Source organism: Haliotis rufescens, unplaced genomic scaffold (assembly GCF_023055435.1).
Source record: "Haliotis rufescens isolate VD_foot unplaced genomic scaffold, xgHalRufe1.0.p SCAF_11, whole genome shotgun sequence".
Taxonomy (NCBI): domain Eukaryota; kingdom Metazoa; phylum Mollusca; class Gastropoda; order Lepetellida; family Haliotidae; genus Haliotis; species Haliotis rufescens.
In genome coordinates this window covers 27,942,022-27,959,931 of record NW_025963791.1, presented here as the reverse complement: position 1 = coordinate 27,959,931, position 17,910 = coordinate 27,942,022, and the positions used below count along the sequence as shown (strand labels likewise).

The window sequence follows — 17,910 nt, the reverse complement described above, 5'->3', positions numbered from 1 at the left end:
CCTGTTCAATTGTCTCTTGCCAGTTTCAGGTTGATGTGAAGACGTTATAATCAGTGCACTGTCTGGAATTCCCTTGTCTTAATTAGGGTAAGGGACGATCGGGTAGCCTTGTGGTTAAAGCGTTCGCTCGTCACGCCGAAGACCCGGGTTCGATTACCCACATGGGTACACTGTGTGAAGCACATTTCGGGTGTCCCGAATCGTGATATTGCTGGAATATTGCTAAAAGCGGGGTAAAACCATACTCACTCACTAATTGGGGTAAACGTATGCTGTTGGACTTCAATACGTCATCACATTAATGTTAGCAGGCATACAATGTTACTGTCTAGGATTGCATTTTGGCCTGAGCTTTGTCCTCCTTTAAACAGACGCGCCGAGGTATCACCCACCCACTCACTCACTCACTCACTCACTCACTCACTCATTCAATCACTCACTCACTCACTCCATGCCGAGCCAGGATCTGGTAAATGTTGTTCGAGTCCAAAATAATATATGGTCATGGATTCAAGCGGTGATCCATCAGCATCGTACCGTGCTAGAGATGTTCACGGATGTTGTATACGTCTAAGACCAACAGTTTGTGATCCCTCCACATCAAGCTGATATGCCTATATTTTAGAATGCTGTTCACAGCGGCGTTAAGCCAGACTCCCCCATCATCACTATTAACCCCCACATTCACACCACCTGCCTCCCTCTCTAACACCACACCAGGGATGAAGGAGACATGCAGGGTGGGTCCCCACATGCAGGTTTGTTTGTTTGTTTGTTTGTTTGTTTGTTTAACGCCACACTCAGCATTATTCCAGCTTTATGACGGCGGTCTGTAAATAAACGAATCTCGACCAGACAATCCAGTGATTGACATTATAAGCATCTATCCACGCAATTGGGATACGATGACATGCATCAACCACCCGATCTCGTTAGTAGCCTCTTACGACAAGCATAGTCGCCTTTTACGGCAAGCATGGGACCTCTTCTGACCCGGATCTTCACGGGTGTGTAACACTTCTGATAACACTGATACTATCTATATATGATATTACCACATAACTTAAAAACGTCTTTGAAAACTAACAAAAAACAGTTTAATACTGTTGACCTCGGATGGATTGGTGAATAGGGGACTTTGTAATATTTGTAGTCATTTTTTTACCACCGTGGGACATCCAGGATAGAGTTCGCCCTCAGTAACCTATGCTTGCCGCAAGAGCATTCGTCACCACTCGCCTCTTTCCGTAACCTGCAAGAAGATTCGGCTTGTCCCGGAATAACACGAGTTGGTCACGAATGGCCGCAAGAGGTGACTCAGATGGATCTATTCTACCCCGGATGTTCAGGGTTGACACATCCAGGTGACACACGTGATATAAGTATCTCCGTGAAATCGATTTCTTCTGACCGCTGAATGACCCGTCACTGACCATACAAGCGTTGTAGCATTAGCCTAGCCGACCGCTCCAGCTATAGAAATACAGATGTGTTAATCGTATGATGTAATGTGCGTCCATACGGGTTGTTTCCGTTTGTTTATAGGCAATTCATTGACAGGTTACATATATTTATAGTTTTACGGCATGTTACTTACATAACTGTTCGTTTAAAGACGACCACATTGTCTGGCATGTTTGATTCTTAACCCACGTATTAAGCCCAAGACTCAAAATCACAGAGATTAGGAACACATTATAGTAACCATTCTGAATGTTACCAGGAGTTTTGATTTGAAAGCTAATTGTTGTTGTTTTCTTTGCAATTTTTTGTGCCAATAATAACCCTTAAATGCACTGTATTAAAGTATCAAATGTGATTTTCTAAACACCAAACTGTTGGTAAATAAAGTGAAAACAAACATATTGTGAAAACACGCATGTGGTGACCACAAGCATATAGTGGAACCATTCCACTTGGGTCACGCATTTGGGTCACTAGATTTCTCAAGAGATTTAAAAAATATGTTTCACTCACTTCAGCCATACCTATGTACTTGATCATGTCAAGTCCAAAACATTCACGTCATAAAAATAAAAACAAGTTGTCAGCCGTTTCATCATTTTCACAGTATTTTCTGTACTTTAAACTTGGAATTTTGGGTCAAAGTGCCTTCAATATCATCAGTATACCCCATCCGTTCATCTACGTGACTGATTTATTACTAGTATTTATATTAAATGTATGTCTTATTTACCTTAAAAGTTACGAATTATTTTTTAGTTATGCTTGTACCCCAAAATGGCTGCTATAGCTATAGTGGCTCTGAGCTGTTGTATCGACGATGACGTGGGTGACGTTTACTAAAAAGTAAAGGAAATGTTTCTCGGAAATCGGAGCGTCATTTGAAATCTTGATGGAAATGTATTTATCTAATTTCCCCGTCTAGTGAAGCAGACTGTGTTACCCTTGACAACTGACCTTGGAGTTCTGTATGTGCCCGGTCGTGTTTGTTGGGATTCTTCATGGTAAAAAGGACATAAACCTGTTCCTCCCTCGTCACGTATGTCCCTTATCGGGCGTCCCCGTCCTGATATTGCTGACATATTGCTAAGAGCGGCGTAAAACCAAACTCAGCCACTTCTCACTTGTGCATTAAAAAAATTATTTTAAAAAGACCTACCTCCCACCTCACATTTAAGAAATATGTGCACGAGATTGTCATTGAAACTTATGGATTTCAATTTTTTTTATTGTTTAGCCTGCTATTTTATTGTCAATGGACGCCGGACTCGTTCCTCGACACCGGGCACGTTTACTTAAGGCAAGTTTCTGTTTCTATAATACTAATATATTATATAATATTAATTGTCATACAAAATACTACCGCTGTATGTCCCTTTCACAAGACCACTGGCTAGCCTGACATGATACATAAAATGTAATTTATAAGACGTGAACTGATGTGTGGTAACGTCAAGTCATTAATGCTAACACTTTACAAAAGCACCCGGGTAGGGCCGGGGTAGAGCTGATCTTCAGCAACCCATGCTTGTCGTAGGGGACTAACGGAATCGGGTGGTCAGGCTCGCTGACTTGGTTGATGCATGTTATCGTATCCCAATTGCGTGGATCGATGCTGATGATTTCAATCACTGGATTGTCTCGTCCAGACTCGATTATTTACAGACCGCCGTCATATAGCTGGAATATTGCTGAGTGCAGCGTTAAACAACAGACAAACAAAACGTTAGAATAGGCATATATGAAGCTGATCAATGCTAGAGCTGTTACAGAATAGCTAGAGTTAGATGGAGTCAAGGTGAAGGATCACATACATGCAGTTCATACACTGACGTCATCAGGGGGCACGGGTGACCCAGTCGTCTAAGGTGACGCAATTCGCTGTGCAGAGTTGCGTCCCTTGGGCACGCCAGAAACCTATGATGGTGGGTTCGAATCCCGGTTCGCCCCGGTTATGTTTCTAGGTCTGTCAGCATTATACCCGTGCTCGTGGGTTTCGCCAAAGTGGTAAACGTCTGAGACCTGCATCACTTCGGGCTTTCCTCCCACATTAAGCTGACACGCCCCGATATAACTGGAATACTGTTCAAAGCGGCGTTAAACCCAACTCACTCACTCACTGACGTCATCAGCACGACGACAAGCCAGGGTGCGGGGTACAAAGCGATCTTAGCGCTAAGATGATCGTAACTCCCATGCCTTAGCACAGACTTACGACAATCAAAGCGTTAAGGTTGTTTTGTACAACGACACCCAGGTCTATTCACATTCACGACTTTGTTTGACTGAATGCCACGTCATCTGGTGCATACGGTAAGCTATAGGAATTGATGCATTATATACAGCCCACGCGCCATGTTGGTATGTATTGTACCTGGCATAAAGAAGTCCTGCAGTTACTTGTAGCCTTTCGGGAGGAACATTGTCCCTGAAGTGAATATCCCCAACCTTAAAAATCGACACGCCCCAAAATACCGTTCCGAGGATTAGCAGATCGTCTCATAACGTAAGTGATTTTCATTCGCACTTCAAACTAGAAAACTCTTATCGACTGATGACAGACGAGCTATATGCGTACACACACGGGGTTGTACGCAAAGCGCTGTTGTACTAGAGGCATTAGCCTGTCTTACAGTCCCTGAACCATATTATTTTCCCTTCCGCCATCCCTTACTGTAATGATATAACTCTACATTAAGCAAGTCTAGATTTACCACAGGTTCCATCTCACTGGGGCTCCTTTTCACTTAAAGGAGCGGTCGGGTAGCCTAGTGGTTAAAGCGTTCGCTCGTCACGCCGAAGACCCGGTTCGATTCCCGACATGGGTACAATGTGTGAAGCCCATTTCTGGTGTCCCCCGCCCTGATATTGCTGGAATATTGCTAAAAGCGACGTAAAACCATACTCACTCACTCATTTTCAGTTAAATGTGCTTGTTTGTTTCTATGAAAATCATATATTAGAGACTAAGCGTTAGTCTATGTAGGTGTGTCACAACATATAATGATCCTGATTTCAACACCACTTGGGATGACAACGACCTATAGGATTAGTAGTGTATACGGCGGTGTAGAGTCACGTGCTGTGTTTACATGCTGTGTTTACACGCATTCTGCAGAAACTACTTTGAGCTATTCCATACATACGGGCCTTTTATAGGGATACGTGGTTATTGGGTCCTAGCCTTCACACATAAGAGAAAAGAACTTTAGCCTAGTGGTTCAAGCGTTCGCTCGTCACGCTGTAGGTCCGCCTTCGACTCCCCACATTTGTAGGGTTTGTGAAACCTATTTCAAGTGTCGCCTGTCGGGATCAACTTGCAGGAATGGTGCTTACGACATGTGTGAAACAATACTCGCTCACACATTCACCCCACTCCGACAATGTGTATTGATCTTTGCGCTACAACTGCGCTATGCTCACTCGAGCAGTTCGCCGTACTTCTGTATAGTAGACTAGATGTTAAACAGGGAGCACCCATACCTTAACCCATTCAGATGTATTGTGTTTATTGTGGCATACGTTGGTTTTTCTCTTTAGGTCAGTGAGTGTGACGAAACGTAACATTGCATCGGGGTGGTGTTCCGTAATAAGAAACTACCGCATTCGACGTAAAGAGCGCCCCGCTCTAATAAGCGCCCACGGCGATATTTGCAAATATATTGGCTAGTGAACAATTCCAGTTAGCACCCCTTCCGATTGATCAATGTACACAAGACTTAATTATGGGAAATTAGATTCTGGAAAAATATATCTGTCGTCTATAAACATTTCAGGCTGTCAGCATAAACCACGAAAATTACGATCTTTCAACCCTGTTGTTTTTCACCAAAATAATATTCTAATAAGAGCCTCCTATTTCTTATTTTGAGATGGCCCTGGGCGCCTGTTATGTCGAATTCGGTATTCTAATAATTCGGTATTCCTAAATTCCATAGTCAAAGGTCTGCCTCGAAACTACTAAACAGCAGCAAACTACAATCTCTCCCTCCACCACCACCTCTCTCTCTCTCTCTCTCTCTCTCTCTCTCTCTCTCTCTCACACACACACACACACATACACACACACACACACACACGCACCAATGGCCAATATATAATGCATTTATATTAATGGGTGTACTATTTGTAAGACGTCGTTTAATTTGTAACCCTTCAGACGTATTTAACGCTGCCGTCGACATGAGTGCGCCAGATCCTCACTACAATATGTCTCACAAGAAGAGAGGCCTCGCCTACATCATCACCAACTCTGACTTTGACCACCTTCCTCATCAACCCGGAAATGACGTGGACGAGGAGAGACTAATAAAGGCATTCGGGACGCTGTCGTTTGACGTCACACCTGTCCGTAATCTGACGGTCAAAGAAATGGTGGACGGAGTAGAGAAAGGTACACTCCCAGTTGTAGGTCAAGGTCATTGCCAGGGTATTCTTCCACAGTAGTAACATTTGTTTGTTGTTTGTAACGCCGCACTCAGCACTATTCAAGCTATATGACGGCGATCTGTACATTTTCGAGTCTGGACCAGATAACTCATGACATGCAAGTTAGTGAGCATGTGAGTGGGCCTGACCAATTCTACCCCGGATCGTCACGGGGGCACAGTAGTAACACTGCTGGTGATGATAGAATTGGTGGTTGTGCTACACATGGTGATTGCTTTACTCGTAATAAATTACTACAACAATAATAATAATAATACGATAGTACTACTACTGATGTAAGTATTTCGTCTGAAACAGAAATCAGTTTTGTTGTATGTTGTAACCGTGGTTGTAGTCTATTTTGTAAAAACTAAAGAAACAGTGGCTGTACGTAGTAGTGGTAGTAGTAGCAGCAGCAGTAGTAGTGGTAGTTGTAGTCGTAGTAGTAGTAGTAGTGGTAGTAGTAGTAGTAGTAGTAGCAGCAGCAGCAGGTGTAGTAGTGGTAGTAGTAGTAGTAGTAGTGGTTGTAGTCGTAGTAGTAGTTGTAGTAGTAGTGGTAGTGGTAGTATTACTAGTGGTAGTAGTAGTGGTAGTAGTAGTAGTAGTAGTAGTAGTGGTAGTAGTAGTAGTAGTAGTAGCAGCAGCAGTAGGAGAAGTAGTGGTAGTATTACTAGTGGTAGTAGTATTAGTAGTAGTAGTAGTAGTGGTAGTAGTAGTAGTAGTAGTAGTAGTAGTAGTAGTAGTAGTAGTAGTAGTAATGGTAGTAGTAGTAGTAGCAGCAGCAGTAGTAGGAGTAGTAGTGGTAGTATTACTAGTGGTAGTAGTAGTGGTGGTAGTAGTAGTAGGAGGAGGAGGAGGAGGAGGAAGAGGAGTAGTAGTGGTAGTATAACTGGTGGTAGTAGTAGTAGTAGTAGTAGTAGTAGTAGTAGTGGTAGTAGTAGTAGTGGTAGTGGTAGTAGTGGTAGTTGTAGTAGTAGTAGTAGTAGTGGTGGTGGTAGTAGTCGTAGTAGAAGTAGTAGTAGTAGTAGTAGTAGTAGTAGTAGTCGAAATCACGACTCAAATGTTAAAATATCATTAATTCCAGTGTCCACGATGGATCATACGAATAACGACTGTTTTGTCTGCGTGATTCTGTCACACGGGGAGGAGGACAAGGTCCATGGTACTGATGGTCCAGTGGAGGTCACAAAACTCTTGGCTCCATTCAGAGGAGATCGCTGTGGAACTCTAGACGGGAAACCCAAGCTCTTCTTCATACAGGTACCTCCTCTGTCAAATACAATCCAAGTGCAAACGAATTATCTCAAAGAAATCATGCCATCGCTTATACTTGTGGTCATTTGGAAATATGACGTCTTCAGTATTCGGCTTAATACTGTTAACTTCTTTGATAGGCATTTGGAAGTTGGAGTACTAAGTAAGGATAAGAATTTATGGATGAACAACTTCTTTATTACAATTAAGAGCGACGTTTCGGTGTAGGTTCTAAATTGTAACGCTCTTAATTGTAAGAAGCTGTTCGTCCATAACTTCTTATCCTTACTTAATGCTGTTAGTTTAATGTGACTGTTCCACGTGGGTATGGAGAATCATTTCAATAATATTTTAGGAATTTAACAGGAAACTGGCATGAAGTAATATTCATTACTATATTTGGGCCATTCCAGGTGTCCCCTACCATGATATTGCTTGAATATTGCTACAAGCGGCGTAAAACAAAACTATATTCCAAAATAAAATGACCAGAAATACTTCCGTCCTTTGAAATTAAAGGTTACAGCATTAACAAGTATTGCAAGATCAATTTTATATTCGATTTTAATAAAACCGACCTGCAAGAAGAGAATGCTTTGCTGAAAGTGAAATCAACTTTACTACATTTCAACAGTTTTTAAACCTTATGTCAACAAACTCCACAAGAACTTTAAAACACATTGGACTATTTCTATCTAAAGTTATGAATATACGTAACTCATCACTATTCTAACGTATTCTAAAACTATTTGTCTTAACATAACGCCATGGTATATAAGCATGTATCTACATTATGTTAACATGTATTATGGGCTGGAGGCCTGATTACTGAATAAATCTGTCTGTCTGTTAATAAAACCAAATCCCTTGGAAACTACGAACTCGTCCTGAGCAATCATTCTATAAAGACTGTTTACCTTTTTAGGAGCCATTAAACAAATTAGTATTATACCTTAACTTGTTTCTTCTACATGCGCGTGGAAGTGCCAAATTGTCATCCTAGCCTATCTGGTATGAAAAGACAAAGAAATCTAAGATTGGTCTGTTTTTATTACCAGACTTGTGGAAAGAAATTTGATGACTGGGGAGATTTCGCGGATGCTCTGGACGTGAAGGGAGATGTTGACGGTGATGAAGAGATGGACGATGGTGAGCCAATAACCTACAGAGTGCCGATAACGGCGGACTTCCTGATTGCTTACTCCAGCGCAAAGGGTAAGAGAGACGACTGCCGTGAACTGGGTTTGGGGCCCCGATGTAGAACTGTGCAATGCTATGTTTAACAGGCATTTAGAAGTTGGGAGAACATGAATACGTGACACTTTTTTATTGATAGCAACTCATGCCTGCTCATTCACCTGATGAAGGAGCAAGAGGTAGCTCTGAAATGTCGTACATAGAATAAAAGAAGTTGCTATCCCTAAACACGTGTAATGTATTCATGTACATTGAGTTGTGAATAGAGACGTCAGATATGTCAACCCCTTGCTTTGTTTCTTATTTAACGCCGCACTCAGCAATATTCCAGCTATAAACCGGCTGTAAATAACCAAAAGACCAATCAAACCAGTGGTTGATGTTGTGAGCAACGTTTCGTGCCGTCGGGGTACGATGAAACGCAATCAACTAAGTCCCCTCACCTGACCACACGATTCAATTTAGTCACCTCTTGCGGCAAGCATGCTGGGTGCGGACTCTGTCCCGGATGTCCCACGGTAGTCAAATATCAAACAAAATATTAAAGTCCCCCATTCACCCATCCATCCAAGGTCAGCAGTATTAAACCTTTCTCTGTTGTTTTCAAACACGTTTTTACTTTTTTATCATATATAGTAATATTGTTATCAGTGGTTTACACATGTCACTGTATCCCAATTGCGTAGATCGATGCTTATGATGTTCATCACTGTATTGTCTGACACAGTATACTGACTCCGGGCCATTAAGCTCTTTTTAGCCCCTTAATACCGAGCGTCAGGCAGGGTAACAACAAGTACCATCTTTTAAGGTCTTTTGGTAATGCGGCCGGGGATCGAACCCCGGACCTTCCGCTCTCCGAGCCGACGCTCTACCACTAGACCACGGAGTCGGCCCCTTGTTAAAAGGTTCATTTTAAAAAGCTATACCTTGGAGCTATACTTGTTTGCTTATGGTATATTCGAAATATGCACTTTGTGGATACAGTGGCAGAATAGTATATTTTCGTATGTACAATTTGCCATCCAAAGCAATAACTCTGTTCTTAAATAGATAGCTATAGATGCATCAATCACTCACTCCCATATGTAATATCACAGGTTCCCGAGCGTCCACCAACCAGAGGAAGGGTTCCTGTTACATACAAGCACTGTGCGAGGTTCTTGAAGAACACGGGATGAAGCTAGAACTAATGGCGTTACTGACTCAAGTCAACAAGAAAGTGGCCTTTGGTTGTCTGTCCAACGTTCCACCTTCACCCTACACGCATGGCAAGAGGCAGATTCCTTGTATAACTTCTATGTTGACCGGAGAAGTGCGGTTTCAACCAAAGTAGCCATTTATTCGTTCCATGCTATCAAACACCGTCCATGTTCGTGTAGGTTAAGACACGTGCAGGTAGACACACGTGTAGGTTAAGGCACGTGTAGGTTAGCGCACGTGTAGGTTAAGATACGTGTAGGTTGACACACGTGTAGGTTAACACACGTGAAGGTTAATACACGTGTAGGTTAAGACACGTGTAGGTTAAGACACGTGTAGGTTAAGGCACGTGTAGGTTAAGATACGTGTAGGTTAACACACGTGTAGATTAACAAACGTGAAGGTTAATACACGTGTAGGTTAAGACACGTGTAGGTTAAGACACGTGTAGGTTAAGGCACGTGTTGGTTAAGGCACGTGTAGGTTAACACACATATGTTGGTTAAGGTACGTGTAGGTTAAGGTACATGGAGGTTAAGACACGTGTAGGTTTAGACACGTGTACGTTAAGACACGTGTAGGTTAAGACACGTGTAGGTTAAGGCACGTGTAGGTTAACACACGTGTAGGTTTAGACATGTGTAGGTTAAGGTACGTGTAGGTAAACACACGTGTAGGTTAAGGCACGTGTTGGTAAAGGCACGTGTAGGTTAACACACGTGTATTTTAAGGCACGTGTAGGTGAACGCACGTGTAGGTTAACACACGTGTAGGTTAAGGCACGTGTAGGTTAAGATACGTGTAGGTTACCACACGTGTAGGTTAAGGCATATGTTGGCACGTGTAAATTAAGCCACGTTCTTCTCTTCCGTTGACATTTTATATTTTCATGTTTGTAGCCCGTTGTATGATCACTACCACCTGTCCCAAAAGCTGTATCCGCGCTTGGAATGTTCACGTTACTATACTTTATAAAACTCTGAAATATATACTAATCACAATAAGTTAAAGAACACCCGATGTTTTAATGTGACACTTGTATGTATGTGGGTTTAAGATGGTTTCGTGGCGAGTTGACGTGGACGCTAGGGTTGATTCATTGCTACTGTATATAGACACAAAATACCTTATGCATATTTAAGTGAGTATGGTTTTACGCCGCCTTTAGCAATATTCTAGCAATACCACGGCAGGGGACACCAGATAGGCTTCACAAGCACTCAGTTTATCCATGTGGGGAATCAAACCAGGATCTTGGGCTCGACGAGTAACGCCTTATCCACTAGGCTACCCAACCCTATCCATGGATATTTAAACACACAAGCATACAGATGAATGTTTAAACACATCATTGGTCTCCTCAAACGTTTGTACTCATTGTTACACATGTTATACTACCTGGATAGTTCCTTCGTTGGAGCTACCCAGACTGTTTCCGACTGTGTGGTGGGTGATGTGACGTGATGTGAACAAATCCTTCAGCTAGAAGGACATCACCACCTACCGAAGCCTATAAAACCCATACCACATGCGTGGAAGGTATTTGCCATTCTTGATACATGTTATTTCACAGAGCGACCCGATAAAGTTGATTGTTTTCATGAAAAGGTGAGGTGAGGTGAAAGGGGGTTTAACGTCGCGTCCAAGACTATTGCACTTATATAGCGATGTGCATGTACGTGTGTGTGTGTGTGTGGCTGATGTACTTGTCCGGACTAATCCCGATTTTATAGTGCTAGCATACTGAGGTACCATGTCGCAGTTTAACATGAATACCCCACTCAGACACAGTATACTGACTCCAAGCCGACATTTTAGACGCTTAATGCCGAGCGCCAGACAGGGTAACAACAAGTACCATCTTTTAACGTCTGTTGGTATGACTCGGCAGAGATCGAGCCCCGAACCTTTAGCTCTCTGGGCGGATGCTCTACCACTAGACCATAAGTGTCTTCTTATCATTGTATCATTGAGGCAGACTGAAAGAACTTCCGGCATTAAGTGTCATTTCACTCGAGTATACTTTTAGACAAATACAGTATTTCACCAGTATATTTGTAAGAAAATAAGAAATCTATGAAAGAGGGTTTGTATTGTAAGGGGGGAACGGGTGGCCCAGTCGTCTAAGGCGCCGCAATTCGCTGTGCAGAGTTGCGTCCCTCGGGCACGCCAGAAACCTATGATTGTGGGTTCGAATCCCGGTTCGCCCCGATTATGTTTCTAGGTTTGTCAGCACCATACCCGTGCTCTTGGGTTTCACCGAAGTGGTAAACGTCTGAGACCTGCATCACTTCGGGCTTTCCTCCCACATTAAGCTGACACGCCGTGATATAACTGGAATACTGTTAAAAGCGGCGTTGAACCCAACTTACTCACTCGCTCAAAAGTCTTGGATAATTTCCGTTACTCCTACAACCAATCTTTTGTATTTATTATCACACATGATAAAAGTGCAACCTGAAATTGATTGTATGACATAATAAATGTTTGGCATCTGTGTTTGTTAGTTTGACGTCACGTGACCACATTAACTGACGGGCAAAAGAAAACATACACTTGAAAATTGGATTTGAGCAAAACATACAAACGTGAACTTAGGGTCCAAAACACAACTATGATACCCGTATCAAACACCATCGAATAAGCATTTTTGTCTGTGTTTTTTTCCCCTTTAAAGCCACCATCAAACATTGTGTGTAGTTTTTTGGCTCGACAGTATAAATGTATTTAGACAATGCTACACGGCCGGCGAAGTGGTCGTAAAATCTACTGTACTAATCCGTAAACGCAGGGGAGAGCACTGCAGGCCCACTTGCACAAAGCGATCTTAGACGATCGTAACGCCCATACTTTAACAAAGGCTTACAATAGTCTTAGTGCTAAGATCGCTTTGTGCAAGTGGAGTTCGTGATCACCCCACTTGATATAACTGAACTACTGTTCCAAGCGGCGGTAAAACCAACTCACTCACTTGTCACATAGTATAGCCTTTGTGTTGAATCGAACTCTGGTCTTCTGCGTGACGAACGAAGGCTTTATAAACTCGGCTACTGCATCGCCATGTTTTAATCAGAGACATGTTATTGTGATTTGAATCCTCTGAATCACCAGTCATATTCTGCCAAGACGTGTTGAACAAAAATTGAGATGGTTCTGCATTTCTTCTGAAATTCAAAGTTTGATAATCAATGGCGTCATGTTTATATAAAAGGTGTCGTGATAATTGGATAATAAATCGGAACTTTTCCGTGAACTGAACCATATTCAGTCTAATACCCCACAGTGAGTGCCATAGCAGACATTTGTCAGTCCTGTGGATAGTGACACCAATAGGTGGCACACACAAGCGACACGCCCAATGACGGACCAGGAGACGCATCCAGGGAAGGACCAAAAGACACATCAACGAAAGCATCAAGACAAGTCAGAGAGCCACAGAGCAGAGACACGTGTCTATTTGGGGGCACACAACAAGGGGGCACACTAGCTGCAGAATCATGAAACAAAAAAAGGGCGTATTGCTACGCACAACAGAATCACCAGGCATGTCAGTGGAAGAATCAAGGGACACAACAAGGAGCGTACTGATAGGCACAACAGAATCACCAGGCATGTCAGTAGAAGAACCAAGGGACACAACAAGGAGCGTACTGATAGGCACAACAGTATCACCAGGAGTGTCAGTAGAAGAATCAAGGGACACAACAAGGAGCGTACTGATAGGCACAACAGCATCACCAGGCATGTCAGTAGAAGAACCAAGGGACAAAACAAGGGGTGTACTGATAGGCACAACAGTATCACCAGGAGTGTCAGTAGAAGAATCAAGGGACACAACAAGGAGCGTACTGATAGGCACAACAGTATCACCAGGAGTGTCAGTAGAAGAATCAAGGGACACAACAAGGAGCGTACTGATAGGCACAACAGCATCACCAGGCATGTCAGTAGAAGAACCAAGGGACAAAACAAGGGGTGTACTGATAGGCACAACAGTATCACCAGGAGTGTCAGTAGAAGAATCAAGGGACACAACAAGGAGCGTACTGATAGGCACAACAGCATCACCAGGCATGTCAGTAGAAGAACCAAGGGACACAACAAGGAGCGTACTGATAGGCACAACAGCATCACCAGGCATGTCAGTAGAAGAACCAAGGGACAAAACAAGGGGTGTACTGATAGGCACAACAGTATCACCAGGAGTGTCAGTAGAAGAATCAAGGGACACAACAAGGGGCGTACTGATAGGCACAACAGTATCACCAGGAGTGTCAGTAGAAGAATCAAGGGACACAACAAGGGGCGTACTGATAGGCACAACAGTATCACCAGGCATGTCAGTGGAAGAATCAAGGGACACAACAAGGGACGTACTACTTGGCACAACAATATCACCAGGCATGTCAGTGGAAGAATCAATGGAGACAACAAGGGGCGTACTACTTGGCACAACAATATCACCAGGCATGTCAGTGGAAGAATCAATGGAGACAACAAGGGACGTACTACTTGGCACAACAATATCACCAGGCATGTCAGTGGAAGAATCAAGGGAGACAACAAGGGACGTACTACTTGGCACAACAATATCACCAGGCATGTCAGTGGAAGAATCAAGGGAGACAACAAGGGACGTACTACTTGGCACAACAATATCACCAGGCATGTCAGTGGAAGAATCAATGGAGACAACAAGGGACGTACTACTTGGCACAACAATATCACCAGGCATGTCAGTGGAAGAATCAATGGAGACAACAAGGGGCGTACTACTTGGCACAACAGTATCACCAGGCATGTCACTGGAAGAATCAAGGGAGACAACAAGGGGAGTTTTAACAGACACATCAGTGGAAGTGACAAGCAAAAGGACGATTCAAGGGAAGGGTCGACAGGCATACCAAGGAAAGCAGCAAGAGGTCAAGGGAAAGCTCATGAGGCTAGTCAGAGGACCGACCAAGCCAAACACCATGGGGCATTAGAACACCATACGTTCATTTAATACTTTATCTAACAAGACCTGAACCAACTAGTTTCCAAAGACCTAAAAACACCAGCCATTGTCAGCTGTCTAATAACAACACACCCTAGGTTTCCGTCACTATGATTCTCATCATGTATAGTTGCTGTTTTTCGAGCGCGCATAAACTCCACGCTGTATTGCCAGTATCTGGACAGGCCCAGACAGAGCAGTTATTGTGACACTGGGATGTTGTATTTACTGTAATGGTATTATTGTGCAGCATTTAGAAGTTGTAATGGCATAAACTACAGCATTGACTTAAGGATTAAATGCAATAAAATATAGAAATATCGCCATCAGCAGCTTTTCCAACAACCTTGAAATATTGGGTGCCCATTCTGCCCAGGATTCTCCACGGTGGCACTTGTTTCAAAGGGGTGTTAAATATGCACTAGCTACACTACATAAATACGTACAAATTCCAAATGTGATATGTAAATATTGTAAGAAATGAGTCAAAAATGCGATTTAATTGTGTTTACCATGGAGTACAAGAATTTCAGATACCACAGTTTAGAGACACCTTTTTTGAAACAGTAAATGAAATAGTCAGCACCATTTACTTTGTTTATTGGTTAAAAGACACGTGAAAACAACTGCGGAGCGTAAGACAGACGACGGACACAGTGCCATAAGATAACACGATGAACTGATCAACTCAATATGCCCCACTCAAAGTGGGAAGTTATAAATAATAGAAAAGGCTGTATTCAATTTCGGACCAAACTATAAATGCTACAACGTACGTAAAACGGTCTGACTTTCGGCATGCTGCCCTTATTACGAAACTTTATGTGGACATTATTCTGTATTCGAATGGGGGAAATCGAATATATAAAAGGGTCAGGTTGAATCTTGACTTTGAAGAATTTTTTTTTTATCTTTCATGTCGACACACTATTATTCTCGTTTCAGAATTACATGGCACAATGGTAGACCTAAAGGAAAGTATCTTCTATCCAAATACAGTCCCATTACAAAATATTTTATCTTTCATGTCGACACACTATTATTCTCGTTTCAGAATTGCATGGCACAATGGTAGACCTAAAGGAAAGTATCTTCTATCCAAATACAGTCCCATTACAAAATCTTTTATCTTTCATGTCGACACACTATTATTCTCGCTTCAGAATAACATGGCACAATGGTAGACCTAAAGGAAAGTATCTTCTATCCAAATACAGTCCCATTAAAACGTGATTATGTAGTCATAATACAGAGTAGAACTGTCTGTCTATTCAATATTCTTACACCTTTCATGCCATAGTGTCTAATGAATACACCTACAATACGATCACACTGAAGCGACGTTTCAGAGTCAGCATTCATCATACAAGCCCTCCTTGTATGCTGACTGACTTTGTTTGTGTAGGTGTAAAGTCGCTACCAATCAGCTGTGGCACTTGTTTTTCAGAACGTTTATGTAAGTATTCCTAACTTTGCAGTTCGAGCTTTGTTACATAACATGATGTGGACAGAATCCCTATACTATTGACGCCTTCGTGTAATTCATCTCAAGTGGAGACCGCCTCTGCGGTCTAGTGGTAGTGGTCTAGTGCGGAAGGTCCGGGGTTCGATCCCCGGCCGCGTCATATCAAAAGACGTTAAAAAAGGTATCTGTTGTTACCCTGTCTGGCGCTCGGCATAAAGGGGCTAAAACAAGGACTGGTCGGCTCGGAGTCACTATAATGTGTCTGAGTGGGATATTCATGTTAAACTGCGGCATGGTATCTCAGTGAGCTAGCACTATAAATCGGCATTAGTCCGGACTAGTACAAGCAGCCACACAAACACACACAAACGTGCATGCATGTCGCTATATAAGTGCAATAATCTTGGACGCGACGTTAAACCCATTTTCACCTTTCTCCTCATCTCAAGTGGGTGAAATCATGACCATATGTTTTTGATATAATGAGGCATGTTAATTCAAGTTGTGGTTGTATCGTAGATTACTCAAATTATATTGGCACTATCTTGGCAAACAGTGTGTAATTATCTTCGTGTTCTTTCCCTCACTTCATCCACCGACTCCCTGATTAGTGTCCATTTTCAGTTGGAGACTGCGTTCATACCAGTACAAACATGGCCGAATACAACATGAGAGAGGCCTTGTTTACATTTTCAATAAAAACATTTGAAAAAATAGAAATCGATGGAAAACTATTGGGCCTCGACGATCTCGGTCACACTGGAAAAGATAACGATCAGAAAAGGCTAAAGAAAGAATTAGAATCCCTGTCCTTTGTTGTGAAGGAATTCCGGAACACAACCAAACGAGGCATGCTGATGGCATTAAACGAAGGTATGGGGTACAAGGAAGTTATTCTGTAGTACTGTCAGTTCGTTCTTCAGGGCGCGGTGGTATAGCCTAGTGGTTAAAGCGTTCGCTCGTCGCGCCGAAGACCCGGGTTTGATGCCATTTCCTATTTTGACTTCTACCATATGTTCCCATATATTTTCAAGTGAACAATTGACTTTCCTTTGCATGTGTTTGTCACGGGTGACGCCGGTGGGTCAGAGTACGCTCACCTTTTCGCGAACAACTGGTATGATGACTATTTAGCGGTTCTTAAACACATGCTCATGATATAGTCGGAACGTACAACCGCCTTTTCTTTCAGTAGATATTTTTTATGACTATGGAAATGGTTCTGTCAATTTATTAACCTTCTACGCCTACCTTCTACATCTATTTTGGGGGGCACGGGTGACCCAGTCGCAGCTATATGACCACGGACTGTTAATAATCGAGTCCGGACCAGACAGTCCAGTGATTGATATCATCAGCATCTATCCACGCAATTGGGATACGATGACATGCATCAACCAGGTCAGCGAGCCTGACCACCCGATCCTGTTAGTCACCTCTTACGACAAGCGTAGTCGCCGTTCACAGCAAGCAGGGGTTGCTGAAGACCTATCCTACCCCGGATCTTCACGGGTGTGTTTGCTTGTAAGAAATACATCACCCGTGTATATTTTAATAACGTGATAAGTAAATGTCACGTTTAAGAAGTTGTACATGTGTAGATGGACACGATTTGGTTATTGCTTATTATGGCATTGATAACACGGCTGTGGCAAATATTGTTTGATGATATCGGGTGTTGATTGAAATACAGTAAACTACGGTTATAACGAACACGCTTATAACGAACTGACGGATATAACGAACTTATTTTTTGGTCCCGACTATTTGCTGTAGTTTTGTTGTATATATGTTTATAACGAACTACGGTTATAATGAACTAAAATTAGTAGTCCCTTTGAGTTCGTTATAACCGTAGTTTACTGTACTCTCTCTTAGGATGCGTAGATAAACATGGACCTTG

The 17,910-nt window shown here is 42.6% G+C and overlaps 2 protein-coding genes across 2 annotated transcripts; one reads left to right on the top strand and one right to left on the bottom strand.

The window, feature by feature from the left end:
- The first annotated feature begins 3,833 nt into the window (after nt 1–3,833).
- On the top strand, nt 3,834–11,203 carry LOC124149346 (caspase-7-like). Its single transcript, XM_046520876.2, has 5 exons — nt 3,834–3,970; nt 5,624–5,857; nt 6,977–7,152; nt 8,205–8,361; nt 9,444–11,203. The coding sequence occupies exons 2-5, from the start codon at nt 5,647–5,649 to the stop codon at nt 9,677–9,679; spliced, it is 780 nt and encodes a 259-aa protein (XP_046376832.2). The 5' UTR covers nt 3,834–3,970; nt 5,624–5,646; the 3' UTR covers nt 9,680–11,203.
- Nucleotides 11,204–12,970: 1,767 nt separating this feature from the next.
- Nucleotides 12,971–14,347, bottom strand: LOC125378087 (mucin-17-like). Its single transcript, XM_048392935.1, has one exon. The coding sequence runs from the start codon at nt 14,345–14,347 to the stop codon at nt 12,971–12,973; it is 1,377 nt and encodes a 458-aa protein (XP_048248892.1).
- Between the last annotated feature and the right edge of the window lie 3,563 nt (nt 14,348–17,910).

Excerpts from the sequence above, each read along its gene's own strand:
- LOC124149346 (XM_046520876.2), top strand. The coding sequence starts at position 5,647 with ATGAGTGCGCCAGATCCTCACTACAATATGTCTCACAAGAAGAGAGGC. Across the intron at positions 5,858-6,976 it reads GGTGGACGGAGTAGAGAAAG|TGTCCACGATGGATCATACG; the intron begins GTACACTCCCAG and ends CATTAATTCCAG. Across the intron at positions 7,153-8,204 it reads CCAAGCTCTTCTTCATACAG|ACTTGTGGAAAGAAATTTGA; the intron begins GTACCTCCTCTG and ends TTTTATTACCAG.
- LOC125378087 (XM_048392935.1), bottom strand. The coding sequence starts at position 14,347 with ATGCCTGGTGATACTGTTGTGCCAAGTAGTACGCCCCTTGTTGTCTCC.